The 17,997-nt window shown below is 43.1% G+C and overlaps 1 protein-coding gene across 8 annotated transcripts in view; it reads right to left on the bottom strand.

The window, feature by feature from the left end:
- EPHA5 (EPH receptor A5) overlaps positions 1–17,997 on the bottom strand; it is a 263,910-nt gene that overhangs the window by 18,839 nt on the left and 227,074 nt on the right. For all 8 annotated transcript variants that reach the window (XM_081166169.1, XM_081166170.1, XM_081166173.1 and 5 more), the window contains 4 exons: positions 13,864–14,049; positions 7,333–7,394; positions 3,855–4,064; positions 2,119–2,268 (listed from right to left, as the gene is read on the bottom strand). In XM_081166169.1, coding sequence (XP_081022295.1) covers positions 2,119–2,268; positions 3,855–4,064; positions 7,333–7,394; positions 13,864–14,049 — 608 coding nt within the window. The remainder of the gene's footprint in view (positions 1–2,118; positions 2,269–3,854; positions 4,065–7,332; positions 7,395–13,863; positions 14,050–17,997) is intronic.

Below are 17,997 nucleotides of genomic sequence, written 5' to 3'. Positions count from 1 at the left end.
ATGCATTTATTCCACGACAGCCCTTCATCCTTAAAAAATAATACTGATGGATGCTGAATTAAGGCCTATTCACAGGATGACAATGTTTCTGCCAAGAGAACCTGTTCGGGCTTTGTTGTTTCACTTTGCAATAAAGTGTGTTTGCGCTACGGAAAGAAAGGGCTGGCAATGAAAGGGGCTGCAAAGAGAGACTGGGAGCATTTCCCCAGGTTTTTGTAAAACAGCTGCTGCTTGGCTGGCTAGCCAGGGAGGTGTGAAATCTTCCCTTTGATTTCCATGGCTATGCCTGCCTTTCTGAATACTGGCATCATGTTCCCGCTACTCTTACCCAAAAAGGGGAATAGGAGAGTTTCCATAATGCATATTCGTGTGTGTGTGTGTGTGTGTGTGTGTGTGTGTGTGTGTGTGTGTGTGTTGTGTGTGTGTTTGTGCAACTCAGAACTCAGCCATACTGAACAGTTGAACTTTGGCAAAGCAGTACTGGGCATCTAAGTCTAGCCACCATTTACCATATTTTCTGCTCCATAAGACACACTTTTTTCTTCCTAAAAAGTAAGGGGAAATGTCGGTGCATCTTATGGAGTGAATGTGTGGTCCCTGGAGCCGAACTGTCCAGGGGCATAAAGCAGATCATGCTGCTTCTTTTTTTTGAAAGAGGGAAGTAGGTGTTGAAACAAAGCCACTGATCGTTTGCCGATCGGGGGGAGAGATAAGGGATGCTAGAGATAAAGGAGGCTGCCTGGGAGTGGGGAAGTAAAGACAGCAAACTTGCAAAAGGGGGAAACAGGAAGACTAAAGCAATAAGGAGAGAAATTAGAAAAAGGGAGAAGCAAAAAACTGCTCCAGCTAAGGAAAAAACACTAAGGCAAACAAGAGGGAAGGGAGTGTTGAAAGGAAACAGCTGATTGGTGGGATCGGAAGAGAGAGAAGGGACGCTAGCGGAGGCTGCCTGGGAGGGGGGAGGGAAAAGCCCATGGATCCTTAGGATTTTTACATTGGGTTACCCCAAATTCACCATCAGATCACATAGCATGTCCATGGCTACAGCCTGCACCAAAAAAATCAGGCATCCACTGTTTCCTGGGGCCGCAATGGTGCAAAAATGTGGTTACAAAGCACGGATTCACATGGATCCTCAGGATTTTTGCATTGGGTCACCCCAAATTCACCATCAGATCACATGTCTGTGGCCATAGCATGAACCACAAAAATCATACATCCACTGTTTCATTCAGAATATTATTTTTTCTTGTTTTCCTCCTCTAAAAACTAGGTGTGTCTTATGGTCAGGTGTGTCTTATGGAGTGAAAAACAGGGTATATTTCCCACAATATCTCCAATGTTGTATCAGGTGTAGGGAACCTTTGGCCCTCCAGATGTTGCTGGACCACAACACCCATCAATCCTAGCAAGCCGGGCCAATGGATGATGGGAGTTGTAGCATAAGTGAACGTTTTCCAGGGGTGGATTTAGGGCAGTGAGAGTGGTGCAGTCACACCAGGATTGCAGCTGAGGAGCACATCTCCCTAAAGCCCTCTAAGCGCTTGTCCCACTTCAGGAATGATGTGTGAGGGCTCTCACATGGTCCTATAACCTTCCTTCCTCCTTCTCAAAGCCAGGCAAGCGCTTACCAGGATTTGGAAAGGAGGTGGGAGGGCTCTAGGACCCTGCAAGAACCTTGCGTCTCCTTCCCGAAGCCTGACTTAAGCTGGCCCCACTGTGGGGAGGGTGTCAAATGGCCTTGACTCCGTGACAAATTCATGGTGCAGATCAGTCTCCTTCAGGTCTTGGCTGGGCTTGCAGCCTGGTCTTTGCAGGCAAACAAGTGGGTTAAATTTAATATCACATTCACCGTTCAGAAGTACATGCAGAAATAAAGCAAGCACAGAAATCACCTAGAATAGAATGAATAGAAGCCCATTTCGTGTGCCCATTCAGTTCCTGCTTCTCTCCCAACCCTCCTGCCTACTCGTGGATTCAACAGTAACATTTCCAGACCTGACGCCTGCTTTAGATACTTATCAGCAACAGCAAAACGTGTTGGGAATCATGAATACATGCAGCGTCCTGCTAGCAGCTAAAGAGCTTTCTGACAGGAAGGGCAACTGAAATACTTACGTCTTGGTTGGTCATCTCCCAGTAAGGTCTCTCCCCATAAGACACCACTTCCCACATCACAATCCCGTAGCTCCAGACATCACTGGCAGAAGTGAATTTGCGGAAGGCGATGGCTTCTGGAGCTGTCCATCGGATTGGGATTTTCCCTCCCTGGGAAGGCAAAAAAAAACCAGATTGAGAAAATGCGGCTGCTGGTTTTGTTTTGTTTTCAGAGTGCCAAGGGAGACCATTTTCTGGCTTGAATGGGGTGGGAAAGTGATGTAGAATTGCTAATGTAAATCTGTTTTGAGAGCATGAAAGCCTCTTTCCACATTATCTCAGTCTATATGTGCCTTGCTGGCTGACTACTAATTGCCTGTCCTGAAGGCTTGTTTAAATTTCATTTGAACACCAGGACATGTATAGAATTCACATCTGAATTAGGTCATGGTAGCTAGTGGGGGAGAAATCCAAGCAAGCAAGCAAGCCGTCAGCACAGCGTGGACTCCAGAGAAGCTGACTCCAGGGTACCAGAAACACCACCTGACAATCTTCAGGTCATGGCTGCACATCAAGCAAATCCTGAGGTTTGGGATGTTAATGACAGACTAGCGCTGAATTCAAATTGGTAAGGAAAATGGGAGGGAGGCAAAGGTCAAGCCCAAAATGATCCGTCTACATGTTCGCACTCTGAAACAGACATACTGGTGCTTGATTCAATTACTCCTTGCTAGGCAGCTGGAGTTCTGCTGCAGACTCTGAAATATGTATTGCATGGTAAAAGTGGGAAAATTTAACAAGTGATTGTCATCGCTTGATTGTTTGGGGTTTTATTTACCGACATTCAGCAACACGACAACATCAGGCACAGCATTGTGGCATCATCAAATACAGGCATAGGCAAATTTGGCCCTCCAGATGTTTTGGGACTACAACTCCCGTGATCCATAGCTAATAGGACCAGTGGTCAGGGATGATGGGAATTGTAGTCCCTAAACATCTGACGGGCTGAGTTTGCCTATGTCTGATCAAACAGATAGATTGGGTTGCCCCAGCCACTCGGGGCAGCTTCCAACATATATGAAAACGTAACAAAACATCAAACATTAAAAACTTCCTATATTTCAGACCTTGCCAACAAAGGTCCGTATAGTTAAAGCTATGATTTTCCCAGTAGTGATGTACGGAAGTGAGAGCTGGACCATAAAGAAGGCTGATTGCCGAAGAATTGATGCTTTTGAATTATGGTGTTGGAGGAGACTCTTGAGAGTCCCATGGACTGCAAGAAGATCAAACATGTCCATTCTTAAGGAAATCAGCCCTGAGTGCTCACTGGAAGGACAGGTCCTGAAGCTGAGACTCCAATACTTTGGCCACCTCATGAGAAGAGAAGACTCCCTGGAAAAGACCCTGATGCTGGGAAAGATGGAGGGCACAAGGAGAAGGGGACGACAGAGGACTAGATGATTAGATAGTGTTCTCAGAACTACCAGCATGAGTTTGACTAAACTGCGGGAGGCAGTGGAAGACAGAAGTGCCTGGCGTGCTCTGATCCATGGGGCCATGAAGAGTCAGACACGACTAAACAACTAAACAACAACAACATACTTCAGATGTCTTCTAAAGGTTGCATAGTTTAGCTAAACCCATTCAGGGCATTCTCCAAATAATCTGCCCCCACCCAGAGTCTAGCATTTTCCCATCCATTTTTCATAGCTTGGCAGGTGGTTCATTGCTGCTGCTGGCTAGGAACTTACCCTTGTTGTGTAGGCAGCTTCTGGGTCATCTTCAAGAATTCTGGAAAGTCCAAAGTCAGATACTTTGCACACTAAGTTACTGTTGATGAGGATATTCCTGGCTGCCAAGTCTCTGTGTACATAGCCCATGTCAGACAAGTATTTCATTCCAGATGCGATCCCTCTCAGCATACCAACTAGCTGAATTACAGTGAACTGCCCGTCATTCTTCTGTAAAAATAGCAGAATGAGAACATCAAGTCATTGGCTGAATCCCCGCATCTAAATCTTGTAAAAAGAAAAGAAAAGATTTTTTTTCAAATTATTTCCTAAATTTGTACCCCCAGTCTTCCAGTACATGGCACCTGAAGTCGCCAACAGCAGCAACAAAATGCAATAAAATATAACACATAATAAAACAGCAATAAAATACTTCTTTAAAAGAAATATTATACATAGAGAAACAGGTTTTTTATAATTGATCTTAGAAAAATATGTTTTATTATTGGAGCTTTAAACCACCCTGAAAAGAGACGCTGAATGTTGATATAAAAGACAGTAACAAATGTTAGACCATTTGTAAACTAAAGTGTTATTTCTCTCATTAGATACTGAATCAATTTTTTATTTATAGGGTAGTGAAGCGTTTTTTTTTAATTGTTAGGTTATTTTTCAAACTGTTTGCGTGTGTGTGTGTGTTTTTATATATCACTGTTAGCCACTTTGGGCATCATTTTGGATGGAAAAGCAGAGTATAAATACTGAAATCAAAAAATGTCAATTTAAAGAATAAGTAAAAAGCAGGGGTCAGCAAACTTTTTCAGCAGGGGGCCGGTCCACTGTCCCTCAGACCTTGTGGAGGGCTGGAATATATTTTGAAAAAAAGAAAAAAGAACGCATTCCTATCCCACCCAAATGACCCAAAGATGCACTTTAAATAAAAGCACACATTCTACTCATGTAAAAACACGCTGATTCCCGGACCGTCCGTGAGCCAGATTTAGAAGGTGATTGGGCTGGATCCGGGCCCCGGGCCTTAGTTTGCCTACCCATGGGTAAAAAGCAAGTCTAAACATGCTGTATTTAACGTTTATTTATTAAAAGTATTCCTAATCTAACCTCTACCCAAAGGTTCCGGGGCAGAAATGTCATCTATTTAATTAGTTTATTAGCTGCTCAACACAGGGCATTCTCTAGGCAACTTACAATCAGGTTTTAAAAAATACAAAATTGTTAAAAGCAGCCATCAAAATTTCTGACAAACCAATACCAAAAAAAGCATAAAACAGAACCACCCTCCACAGAAAAACAAAGAAAGAAGCAGGCAAAAACTTATCAGAAACCCAGTGGGACTAGAATAAAGTCTTGACACAACTGTGATCATATTCCATCAAATGCCTAGGAGAAGGGGGAAGTGTCTGCACCAAAAATATGTCAGGAAAGTGCCAGGGGTGTCTTGGTGGGGAGAGAACAGGACAGGCAGGCGACAACAACCAAAAACCTCCTCTCCCATTTGTTTGTTTGATTTTATACACTGCCCTTCCTCAAAGGGTCTCAGGGCAATGCACCAGTCATAGCTGTCAACGTTTCCCATTTTTTAAGGGAAATTCCCTTATTCCAAATAGGATTCCTCGCAAGAAAAGGGAAAAGTTGACAGCTATGCACTAGTTGCCTATGTTTCCCTGGCTCAATTTAAAGTGTCATGCCCTGGATGACATAAGCTCCACATATCTAAAAGAATACTAATCTACCCAATAAGATCTGCAGGTGATCGCCACACTGAATGAGATTTTCAGGGAGGGCTTTCTCGGTGGTGGCCCCTTGCCTTTCAAACGACTTCTGAGGTGCAGCTCACCATGACATGGGCAGACACTTGAACCGGACATTTGAATTCCTGTTGCTTCTGGTGGATTTATGTTTGACTTTGCATTTAGGCTATGTGGGTTTTCCCCCTGGATCTATTTCAATCAGGATCCAGGCCCTGGTTTGGCACAGAAATTGCTATCAAGGCAATTTTGGTGCCATGCACAGTCATTTACAGGAGTGCAAGAACTGCTTGTATTACAAAAATAATAATAATAAAGGACCCCTGGATGGGTAAAGTCCAGTCAAAGGCAACTATAGGGTTGCAGCGCTCATCTTGCTTTCAGGCTGAGGGAGCCAGCGTTTGTCCACAGACAGCTTTCTGGGTCACGTGGCCAGCATGACTGAACTGCTTCTGGGGCAATGGGACACTGTGACAGAAACCAGAGTGTGCAGAAACGCCATTTACCTTCCCACCGGAGTGGTACCTATTTATCTACTTGCACTGGTGTGCTTTCGAACTGCTAGGTTGGAAGAAGCTGGCACAGAGCAATGGGAGCTCACCCTGTTGTGGGGATTCGAACCGCCGACCTTCTGATCGGCAAGCCCAAGAGGCTCAGTGGTTTAGACCACAGCACCACCCACATTACTTGCTTGTTACGACGCTCATGCATCACACCTATTGACTTCCCTTAGGAATCAGCAATGTCTGAAGTACACAGCCCAAGCACAAAAAACTTTGACCTGCGGGGTTTTGAGGTTTCTGATGCTCTGCCCGCCTTTCCATGCAAACCATCCTAAAGCGATGAAAGACCTTCTATAGCAAGAGGCAAATGGAAAATGGAAACCTTTCAAAGGCTTCACCAGTAAGAATGACCATAATCGCCAAAGCTTGAAAGAAGACTAACCAACATTTTGCATTTGAAAATTATCTCTCCCACCCCACTGGAAAAGAAGAATAGACTTTTCACGTGTAAAATGTGCAAGTGTGGGACAAGCAACCAACACTTAATGCCACCAAAATATTTTGGGAAGCAAATATTGGAATGCAAAGATACGAGCAAGAATAGCAACATCCAAAAAGCATGGCAGAATATATTCTTCACAGTGAATTTCTCTCCAGGTTCTTGCAAAGGATAAAAAAGGCTCTGGTGTATAGAAGTTTATTTATTTGTTGAAGATGATTACATTTAATTATTATGCGGCGTATTATGCTTTTATTATTATGCTGTGTAAATTACATTCTTAATGTTGTACAGCACCCCGGGATCTTTAGCTAAAGGGTGGTATATAAACTGAATTAACAACAACAACAACAACAACAACAACAACAACAACAACAACAACAACAACATCCTGTCAAGGATTGTTTCTAAAAGGAAATCATTCTTACTTTTCTTCAAAGCACAAGTACAGAGGTACCTCGGGTTAAGTACTTAATTCATTCCGGAGGTCCGTTCTTAACCTGAAAATGTTCTTAACCTGAAGCACCACTTTAGCTAATGGGGCCTCCTGCTGCCGCTGCGCCACTGGAGCACGATTTTTGTTCTCATCCTGAAGCAAATTTCTTAACCTGAAGCACTATTTCTGGGTTAGCGGAGTCTGTAACCTGAAGCGAATGTAACCTGAGGTACCACTGTACTGTCTTAAAGCGGCATGGGGGTGATTTGATGCTGATACACATTTTAAGTCTTACCTTTAAAAATGTATCCAAAGATCCATTTTCCATGTATTCGGTTACAATCATGACTGGCTTACCTAGATGAAGAAGATCAAAACCCTTTCAGCGCTGTAACTCATGGAACACTCTACAGCAAATTGTGCATTTTCGCAAACAAGTCAGTAAGTTTTCAACTTTGGGTGGTCACTATATATATTATGACAAAATGAGCAAACCAAGGCATACTGGGATTGTGTGAACATGTGCACTCCTGGGTCTCAGCTAGACTGGTAAAGAAAAAGCAATTTATATGTGTTGTATGTGCCATATAACATCATGCCACCATACATGGAAACAGAGGTAAAAAATCTAAAAATTACAGTAGGTGCGATATAACACTTGTGATGCAAAGAATGGTCTCAGGAGAAGAAACTGCAGATAGAAAAACTTTATAACACATTCCGATACCGAGACGAAGGGAAGTCAGTTAGTGTTATGTGTTTTGTAGTTAATGTAGTTAATCTGTTGTTGTCCTATGTTAATTTTTTATGTATTCTTTTTAGTGTGAATGTGTTATGTATGTCTTTTTTGTTTGGTTTAATGTATGAAAATCAATAAAAAAACTTAAAAAAACTTTTTTAAAAAATGTTTTATTTAACATCATGCCACCAGATGGCGAAGTGGAGCCCCGTTTTTCTCTACCTGTTTTCCCTGTTTAAATTTAGTAAAGGGTAAAGGGACCCCTGACCATTAGGTCCAGTCGTGGCTGACTCTGGGGCTGCGGCGCTCATCTCGCTTTATTGGCCGAGGGAGCCGGCGTACAGCTTCCGGGTCATGTGGCCAGCATAACTAACTAACCCACAGCGCCATCCATGTCCCTGTTTAAATTTACAACGCTTTAAATTGAAATGCTTCTTTGATCCAGACCTGGAATCATATAGTCATAGTCACTTTGCTTATTCACATCCTGTGTAAACTAAGCAAAGTTTTGGCTCAGTTAGTGTGCCATCTAGATCTGAGCTTGTGGTTAAGCTCTCTCCTTGCTAACCCTGAGGTATAGCCAAGGTTTGTTCTCACGATCAAGGTTTATTCTCAGAGAATTTATGTAGCCATTTTCGATTGTAGAGTCCACCTTTATTCATGCTGCTGAAAACTAGTGATTTAGTGAGCTTTCAATGTAAATTAGATGCTTAAATATGAAGAGATAAAATCCTTATAAAAGCTGAACCTGGGAGAATATGCAATTTGCCATAATTAAGTAGGGTGGGAAAATTGGCAAGGACCTTTAATTTTCCATCTCAAAGTACAACATGTACAACAAAGTACTACATGGCGATCCAATGAAAGTTACAGGCAATGTGTTTAAATACAAACAAAGACGTTTCTCAAATGCAACACACTGTTCTCTGAGCCATGGGAAGTGCCAAGTCAGAATTTGCTGGTAAACAACATAGACCCTAGCTGAAGACTCTGCCTTATTTTGTGGCTTCTTCTACATGCTGATCTCAGGAACAGGGCCAGATTTAGGTTTGATGAGTCCCTAAGCTCCTGAAGGTAATGGGTCCCTTTATATGTCCAGCTGTCCTTTGTCAACAACAAATTGTCACTGTCTTTTGTGTTGAATATATGCTATATGGTAATTTATGGACCTAATGGATATCTGAAGCCATTTGCACATGCAGAATGTAGGCACCCTATATATAGAAATGAGCAAACCAGTGATATTTTAGGGAGTGGCCTAGCAGGCAGGGCCCATTACTTACATCATAATAATAATAATAATAATAATAATAATAATAATAATAATAATAATAATAATAATAATAATAATAATAATTTATTTGTACCCCGCCCATCTGGCTGGGTTTCCCCAGCCACTCTGGGCGGCTTCCATAGAAACCAAAAAAACACTAAAATATCACACGTTAAAAACTTCCCTGAACAGGGCTGCCTTAAGATGTCTTCTGAATGTCAGGTAGTTGTTTATCGTTTTGACATCTGATGGGAGGGTGTTCCACAGGGCGGGCGTCACTACCGAAAAGGCCCTCTGCCTGGTTCCCTGTAGCTTCACTTCTCGCAATGAGGGAACCGCCAGAAGGCCCTCAGTGCTGGACCTCAGCGTCCGGGCAGAATGATGGGGGTGGAGACGCTCCTTCAGGTATACTGGGCCGAGGCCATTTAGGGCTTTAAAGGTCAACACCAGCACTTTGAATTGTGCTCGGAAACGTACTGGGAGCCAATGTAGGTCTTTCAAGACTGGTGTAATGTGGTCTCGGCGGGAGCCTACACAACACAAAACACTGTTGCTGTATGTAGGTTTTATTTTATTTTTATTTTATCTTATATTTTGGAAAGGTACATCCAGTCCCCCCCCCATGAAATTTATTGCGGGCCCCCAAGAGAGTGGGGCCCTAAGCTATAGCTTGTTTAGCTTATACGTAAATCCGGCACTGCTCAGGAATATCTCATTTGGACAGAAGTACTCTAGAAGCCATTGGGTGTAGGAAATGACAAGAATGGTTGGCTAGGTGCTCTGAAGGCTATCAAGCAAGATAAATGGGATCAAAGTTTGTATCTAGGATACAGCAAAGCACTGGCCTTGCTTAGGCATTTGGGAGACGTTCTCACTCAGGCAAAGCCTCCGGTGAATTGGACACCAGGATGAGATTGTACGATTCAGCACCTCTACATTGGGGTCTACAAGAAAGGACTGCCCTAGCTTACATGATTGTGGCAGCTCTCTGGTGTTGGTTTTTGGTGCTGTGCACCTTTCAGAGCTGCCACTTTTATGCAAATTGAAGTGGCTGCACGTATATCTCCAACACTGAAGAGTTGGTAGATAAAAGTGGTACCAACCCTGGCTGAATTATGAACCCACATAAGAAGGAAGACCCATGTGACTGCATGGACAGAGAAGAATCCAGCGGTCTCCGAAGAGGAGAAGGAACTGGGCATCTGTCTCATCCTCCTCTCTACCTGAGGCGAAACATTTTTAAGAACTCTCTTGTTTAGTGTGGCAGTGCCTACACTTTCAAACTCCCTGCCTATTGATATCAAGCAAGCATCTTCACTGTACTCTTTTCGGCAACTGCTAAAAATGTTCTTATTTAGACAAGAGGCTTAGAAAGTGGAGATCATTTAATCTGTTTCAGTATTTTAACTTTTGCCTGTTTTAAAGTATGTCTGTAGATTTTTCTTGATTTTATTCTCTTATCTTTTTTTGTAAACCACTTTCATCACCCATCATCACTTTTAATTTGTATACTGGCTTTCTATCTTACAATACTCAAGGCGGTTTACAAGCTGAAAAAATAAAGAATGTACACCTTATATATAACAATCTAATGCAATACAAAAATGTAATAATAAAACATAGCTTTAAAATAAGCTTTGAGGTCCCTCTGTCCCCCCCCCCCCCCGCCATACTCAAGCAGTGTATGTTCGTGTAAGCTGGAGACTTACCTTTCCTCATAGAGATGCAAACCAAACTCTAGGCTGTGTACTTATTGTACCTTTAAAATACATCCAAATCATGTTCTCCCTCCCAATGAATTCCGGGTATGTAGTTTACACCCCATGAAGTTACAATTCAACAAACTACAGGGCCCATAATTCTTTGAGTGGGTATAAGGTGCTTCAAATGTGCTTTAAAGACATAGCCTGTACACAGCCCTACTTGTGTGATGAATGGGGATGCATGTCTTCATCTACAATTATGTCCGAAATTTCAGGGAGGCCCAGATCAACACCTCAGTACTGGTACATATTTGCACCTGGTTGTACGCTAGCATTGCACATTAGGAACCTGGCTAATCCCCCCACCCTGGGACGGGATGTTTGCAAATTCCCTTCTGTAATGCTGAATATATGTATCGCTAGCAAATGCATGAATACATTTGCGTGAATCACCTCAAGTATAAAAAAAAAGTTAAGATGCTCAATCACGGTAACACACAATAAAGATTTTTATTACCTGATTGTTGACAACAGTAGCAATGTTTTCCCAACCCCATTAGACTAATTTCATGACCGAGTTGTTTTAAAGGTAATTATATATAGCCTACACTCCGTTTTTATACGTAAATGCTCGAGTGACACAGCAATAATGAGCGTGACTTGCTCCTGACCTTATAAATTCAATGAAATGCTGGTAGAACACATACAGCTTTCTGCTTAAATCAATTTTCATTACCTAGCAGACAAAAGTGCAGACGAAAAGTAATTGCTGATTCTTTTCAAAAGGTTTTAAATGAACATTCGCATCCTGTCCTTTCTTCTAGGAGCCGAACATCTCTCCTCCCCCATTTTATTCCCACAGTGACCCTGGAGAAAAAGCTGGGATGTGAGTGTGGCTGCTAAGGACACAAGGGGATTGTTTCTTATGAATAAAAGAATTGCCTCTCCCTTTATAAACTGAACTGGTCACTATGTTCTGCTGGTGAGGGTCCGAGGTGGGCACCAACTCATCAGTAGGTCTGTCCGTATCACGTAGGAACTGGGCTGTAGTTGCTGGGAAAACCCAGCCAGATGATGATGATGATTGTAGTGTGGCAATACCTACGCTTTGGACCTCCCTGAACATAGAGGACAGGTATAGTCTCTATAGTCAAACATCGGTTGTCAAACGTAATCCACTCCGGAAGCACATTCAGCTTACAATACGATACGATATATGATGCAATAATCTTTATTGTCATTGTCCCATACAGAACAACGAAATTGAAAAATCTGCATAAGACATTCAAAACTCAACAAGCCTGCTATCCCAGCTATTCCAACCTGGTTAGCCCCCTAAAAACTCTGATACCCCATTTTTAAATACAATATACTCCCATACAGACTCCTTACAATGCGTTTAAAACCAAAATCGCATTTGGGTAGAAACTGTTTTTCAGGCAGCTAGTCCTAGTCTTTATAACCCGGTACCTTCTTACAGAAGGCAGAAGCTGAAAGAAATAATTCCCGGGGTGCGCACTATCCCGCGCTCTCTCTGCCGCTTTCTTATGGCACCTGGAAGCATAGATTTGATCCAAGGTGGGAAGAGTGCACCCAATTATTCTCTCCGCAGTCTTTACAACCCTGGACAGCATTGTTTTTCCCCTGGCCGTGCAGCTCCCAAACCACACACACAGACCATAAGTTAATGTCCTACACTCAATTGGAAGCTGCGTCGGACGCTCGGCTTCTGAAAAACGTTCAAAAACTGGCACACTTGCTTCCGGGTTTGGGGCGTTTGGGAGCTGAAACGTTCCAAAATGGAGGCATTTGGGAACCAAGGTTTGGCTGTATTCTTTGCAATTCCAATTTCCCAATGAGCCTTTTAAGTGGAGATCTTATCCCCAAGAAGCTAAAGCCAATCATTGTTGCCCACATTTCCCATCCTGGAAAGGTAGTTTTATAGGCAAGTGTTGGGAAATATTAGTCCATGGCACTTCCTTGCACCGGAACGGGTTTGCTTCAACTTGATGTGCTCAGGCATCACAAATGAGCAATTTAAGGGAAGGGCTCTGCCTTCTCCTCATTTATCATAAAATCTCTGCAGAATGCAGTGGCATTTATGATGCGCCCGGTTTTAATAGTAGATCACAGGCAAGTCGTACAGCGCAGCTCCCTTATCTCGGGCCCTTAAAGGCAGCATTATGAAAAGGATGCCACCTCATCATGACACCACCCTCTAGGAGTGCTGCTTCTGGCTCCCTGCCTCTGTTTCAATCACAAGGAAATCATATTTCTTTGACCTTATGCTTCATTATCTGTGTGCTGCAGGTTGAGAGTAATTGCTGAATAAATTAGCATCGCATTACGGAACATAAAACTAAGGACACAAATGAGTAGGCGCTTCAACGAGAAAAATTAAAAGCAAGTGGCAGGCTTTCTGAACCAGCGACCTTGGCATCCTTATGAAGGTCTGGTGGCGGAATCGACAAGGCTGTGTTATAAAATGGGACACGTGAGGGTGGAACGGCATGTTGCACGGAACACACAGTCTGCTGCTGAAAGCAACAATACTGTGTGCAGCCCCTGGTAATGTTTCGTAAAAATTCAACTTGTGCCTTGACAGCTATGCTTGCTGTCATCAGGGGCAAGGTAAGAGTCTTGCATAATAGTATCAAAACACTGGGGAAATTGTGCATTGTGGTAAAGGTGAGAGAATCAACAATGCATGGCCATTTTGGGTGGCACCCTGTTTCTTATAGCTTCCTGCGTTACTTTTAGTTGTTAAGGGACGGGGGTTCTCTTTGGAAAAGGGAACCACATACAAAATCTCTGCCTCTGGATCACGGCCTCTGCCAGAGCAGGAGAAGTGAAGGACAAAGAATGAATTGTGTCTGGATGCGTTCCAGCCTTGTTTGGTTAGTTTTTGTCTCACAGATTTGCATTGGCGTTAATGGGGTTCAGAAAAGTGCTCGAGGGGACCATGCGAATGGTTTAATAGCTCTGGCGGCGTCCCCCACAGATGCCACAGGTAGGCACATTGAGGACACCAAGATAGCGGCTTGAATGGCATTTCATAAGCCAAGAAGACATTTATAAGCAAATTATAACTCATTGGCAGCAGGTACATACTCTTTGTGACGACGCCTTCTAGGTGAATTATATTGGGATGGTCAAATTGCCCCATGATGCTGGCTTCTCCCAGGAAATCTCGCCTCTGCTTCTCTGTGTAGCCCACTTTCAAGGTTTTAATGGCTACTGGTAACTCACGCTTTCCGGGTGGTTTCAATCGCCCGCTACATACTTCGCCAAATTCACCTGTGAACAAAACAAACCCCAAGTTAGCATTCCCAGTTATTGTCTGACCATTCTCGTGTAAGGATCAACCAATGCATAACCAATGAAGAGGTTGGTTAACCCAGTACGACCAATTGGTTGAATTCATTGTTCCCAACGCACGTGATGGAGATCATTCTTCTTCTCGCCCACATTCATCTCAATTACTTGAGCCTAAACTTTCAGCCTGCATTTTTATAGGGATGCCAGTGAAACTCATACTTCTGTCAGGAACTGGGCAGAGGAGGAATGGTGGAGACCGCCTCCACAGCCTGACCCTTCCAGAGAGGAGGAAGAGGAAGACAATATAGATTTATAGCAGGGAGAGCCCGAACAGCTGGCTGACACATCATTAGAAAGCATCCCAGACCCTCCATCTCCCAGAACCCGGCGAGCCTTAAAAGTAGGAGAGCAGAGAGCTCAAAGACAGAGGGTTGTTAGCGGCACCTGTAGAAGTGATGGGTGAGGAAATGGGAGAGACGGGGTGGAGATTCACTTGGGACAACACCATTATCCAAGAGGCTGGGTTCTATAGCCTCTCTCTGTAAGGACTGAAATAAAAAAGGATGGTAAAAAACTTTTCCTTGTCTTTATACTTTCCTGGGCAACCAGCCGGGAACCAAACATCCTGACAACTTCCATGCTTGGAAATGCAAGCTTTGAAAGTTGGCAATCCCTATCTCACTTAGGCGTTCTTCTTCAGAAGAGATTTCAAATTGACCCAATGGGAGAATCCCCCTCGTATCACATTCCCACTTTGCCTGCCACAAAATTCTCTCCCCTGCCTTGTATCCCTCTAACCCACTCACTTTCCCTTCTAGTTACCAAGACAGAAATGTGATTCCCGCTACAGCATGTGCAGAAACCGCCTTCTTGACTGCTGGACCCACTACTGGTCTCATCCGCTCAATCTGCTACAGCCTGTCTTTGCCTTAACTCACCAAGAGTTGCTTTTCCCCCAAAAAGATATTTATTAAAGTTTTTAAAGTATAGCAGTGAAAATGAAAAATAAAAAGAAACAAAATACAACATAAAAACAGTTAAAAAACAAATAATTTTCCATAACATATCTTCCTTACGCTTATTTCCCCAGACCTCCTCATACCTCCCTTCTTTGTATTCCACTTCAATTTGTTAGTTCAGCAAATCCTTACCATTAAGCTTTTACCCATTTGTAAACCTTTTTTTCGTATCTCCTAAAGCATTACAGCTGGAAACCCCTTAGTTTCTATCCAACATCCTTCTAACATTCATTAATTTTACAATATTTCTGTAAATAGTCTTTAAATTTCTTCCAGTCTTCTTTCACCAACTCTTCTCCCTGGTCTCGGATTCTGCCAGTCATTTCTGCCAATTCCATGTAGTCGATCACCTTCATCTGCCATTCTTCCAGAGTGGGTAAATCTTGTGTCTTCCAACACTTTGCAATAACTCACCAAGAGTTTGAGATCCATTCAGCTGCCCTCACCTCGTTTAGGTGGCCAGTTGAAGACGTTCCTAGGGTGTGGCTGCAATTGCATGCTGACATCTTTTAAAGAGCCACTGGTGAGAGCTGAGGGGACCAAAGGTGGACAAACTACCCCAGAAGGAGTATGATATGTCGCCCCCACCAGAGGTACTACCCCTCCCTTAACACCCCACAAGCAGTATAAATAGGCACCATGTGGCGGTCAGTTTTCCTGCGCAAGTCCACTGGAATGCATAGGGATGCATAAGGCATTTTCTCCATCTGGGCCACCCTCAAGATTTTGAGATTCCACACTCCCTGCTCTTGTTTCTGTAGCAGAGCCAGTGCATTAGTGACCCACTGTGTGCCCGTTTGCTTGCTTTTCTTATTACTGGACTTTGCACAAGCTGTCGCACATGGGCAGTTTATCCTAGTTTTCCTCCTTATAGCTTATCAATGCACACTAGAACGTACCCATTTTTATTAAAAGCAAAAAAAAAGGAGTCCTAATGTGCGCACATGACTGCATCAAGGTTACCTTTTGCATAGTTTTAAATCAAAGGGCATGTGGGTGCCCTTTGCGGGATTGCACGTGGCGCTTCGCACCCTAGGGAACTTACTGTTCGTATGTGCTGGCCTGCCTCTCAGTGTTATTCTTTGGAGGTTCACACCCAGCCTCAGTTAGTCAACTTACACTGCTAGGAGGTGGGGCCAGTCCCATAAATAGGGGGAGGAGCCGGCAGCAGCCAAGCAGTCGGCTGAGGAGCTTCACACACCCTACCCTCCCTTTGTTTAATGTTTCTTAATAAAAAAATTCCTTCCAGTAGCACCTTAAAGACCAACTAAGTTAGTTCTTGGTATGAGCTTTCGTGTGCATGCACACTTCTTCAGATACACTGAAACAGAAGTTGCCAGATCCTTCTATATAGTGAGAAGGTGGGGAGGGGTATTACTCAGAAGGGTGGTGGGAATGTTTAATGTTTAATGTTTCTTGTTTGTTTTCTTCCTGTTTAGCGGGCTCTGCTACGGTCTTTGACTGGTTGCTGTTGAAGGACCGGGAAGAAATTTCCCTGCATTGGCAGGTTTGGTCTTCCCCGTAGCAGTTTCTCACAACTTTGGCGGTTTAAGGCCTTGGGTGGAATCCTTTAGTCTTTTCTTGCCTATAGGGTAAGGTCACCAGATTTTTTTCAATGAATCCGGGGACTCTTTAAATAAATAAATAAATAAAATAAAATAAATACTACGCGTTGAGGAGCAGCCCCATCCCAACTCCTACTTGCGTGCAAGCAGCAGGGGGCAGGGATCTCTCAGGCAGCACAATGCCTCCTTTCCCACTGGAGCAGCCCCAATCCCATTCTTACTTGCGTGCAAGCAGGAGGGGGCGGGGATCCCTCAGCTGGGAAGTGAGGCTAAATACAGTTACAAGCCTAGAGGTCGATGGAAAGAGCATATCTAAACCTAATGAAATTAGAAATTGCTTTTTAAGTTACTTCAAAAAACTTTACACCCAAGGCCCGCAAAATGAAGAAGATATAGACAAATTCCTTGGAAGATATGGATTACAAAATATCTCTCAGCAAAGTAAGATGGACTTGAACCAGAGAATCTCAGAACAAGAGATAGAGGCTGCCATTCAGAATATGCAATTGGGCAAATCTCCGGGACCAGATGGACTGACTTCTAGATACTACAAATCGTTGAAGGAATGGTTGATTCAACCATTAAGAGAAGTTTGTAATGAGATCCTTGAAGGAAAAAGGGCACCTGAATCGTGGAAAGAGGCATATATTTCACTCATACCAAAGTCAGAGACTGAAAAGACCCAACTCAAGAACTACCGCCCGATATCACTCCTTAATGTGGATTACAAAATTTTTGCAGACATTTTGGCAAAAAGATTTAAAAGAGTTTTGATGGAGAAGATTCATAAAGACCAAGCAGGCTTTCTCCCTAAAAGACACCTAGCAGACAATGTAAGGAATGTAATAGACATTTTGGAAAAGCTGGAGGTGAATATAAACACTAAAGCAGTATTGATCTTTGTGGACGCGGAGAAAGCCTTTGATAATATCTCTTGGAGTTTTATGAGGAAGAATCTTCATGGGATGGGGGTAGGCCAGGGTTTTGAGAATGGTATGGCTGCAATATATTCCGAACAAAAAGCTAAGCTGATTGTAAATAATGTTGTGACTGAGGAACTTAAGATAGAAAAAGGAACTCGGCAGGGGTGCCCAATTTCCCCATTACTTTTCATTTCGGTTCTGGAGGTGTTGCTGAATATGATAAGAAATGACCAGCAGGTCAAAGGTGTGCAGGTCGGAGCTAAACATTACAAGTTAAGAGCGTATGCAGATGACCTAGTATTGACTTTGCAAGAGCCAAACACTAGTACGAAAAGGGTTTTAGAAATAATTCAACAATTTGGCCAGGTGGCTGGATTTAAGTTGAATAAGCAAAAAACTAAAGTCTTAGGGAAAAACCTA

The sequence above is a fragment of the Podarcis bocagei genome, assembly GCF_964188305.1.
Source record: "Podarcis bocagei genome assembly, chromosome: 13".
In the NCBI taxonomy this organism is placed as follows: domain Eukaryota; kingdom Metazoa; phylum Chordata; class Lepidosauria; order Squamata; family Lacertidae; genus Podarcis; species Podarcis bocagei.
Note: the sequence above shows the minus strand (reverse complement) of the source record. Positions and strands in the feature narration are given on the sequence as shown.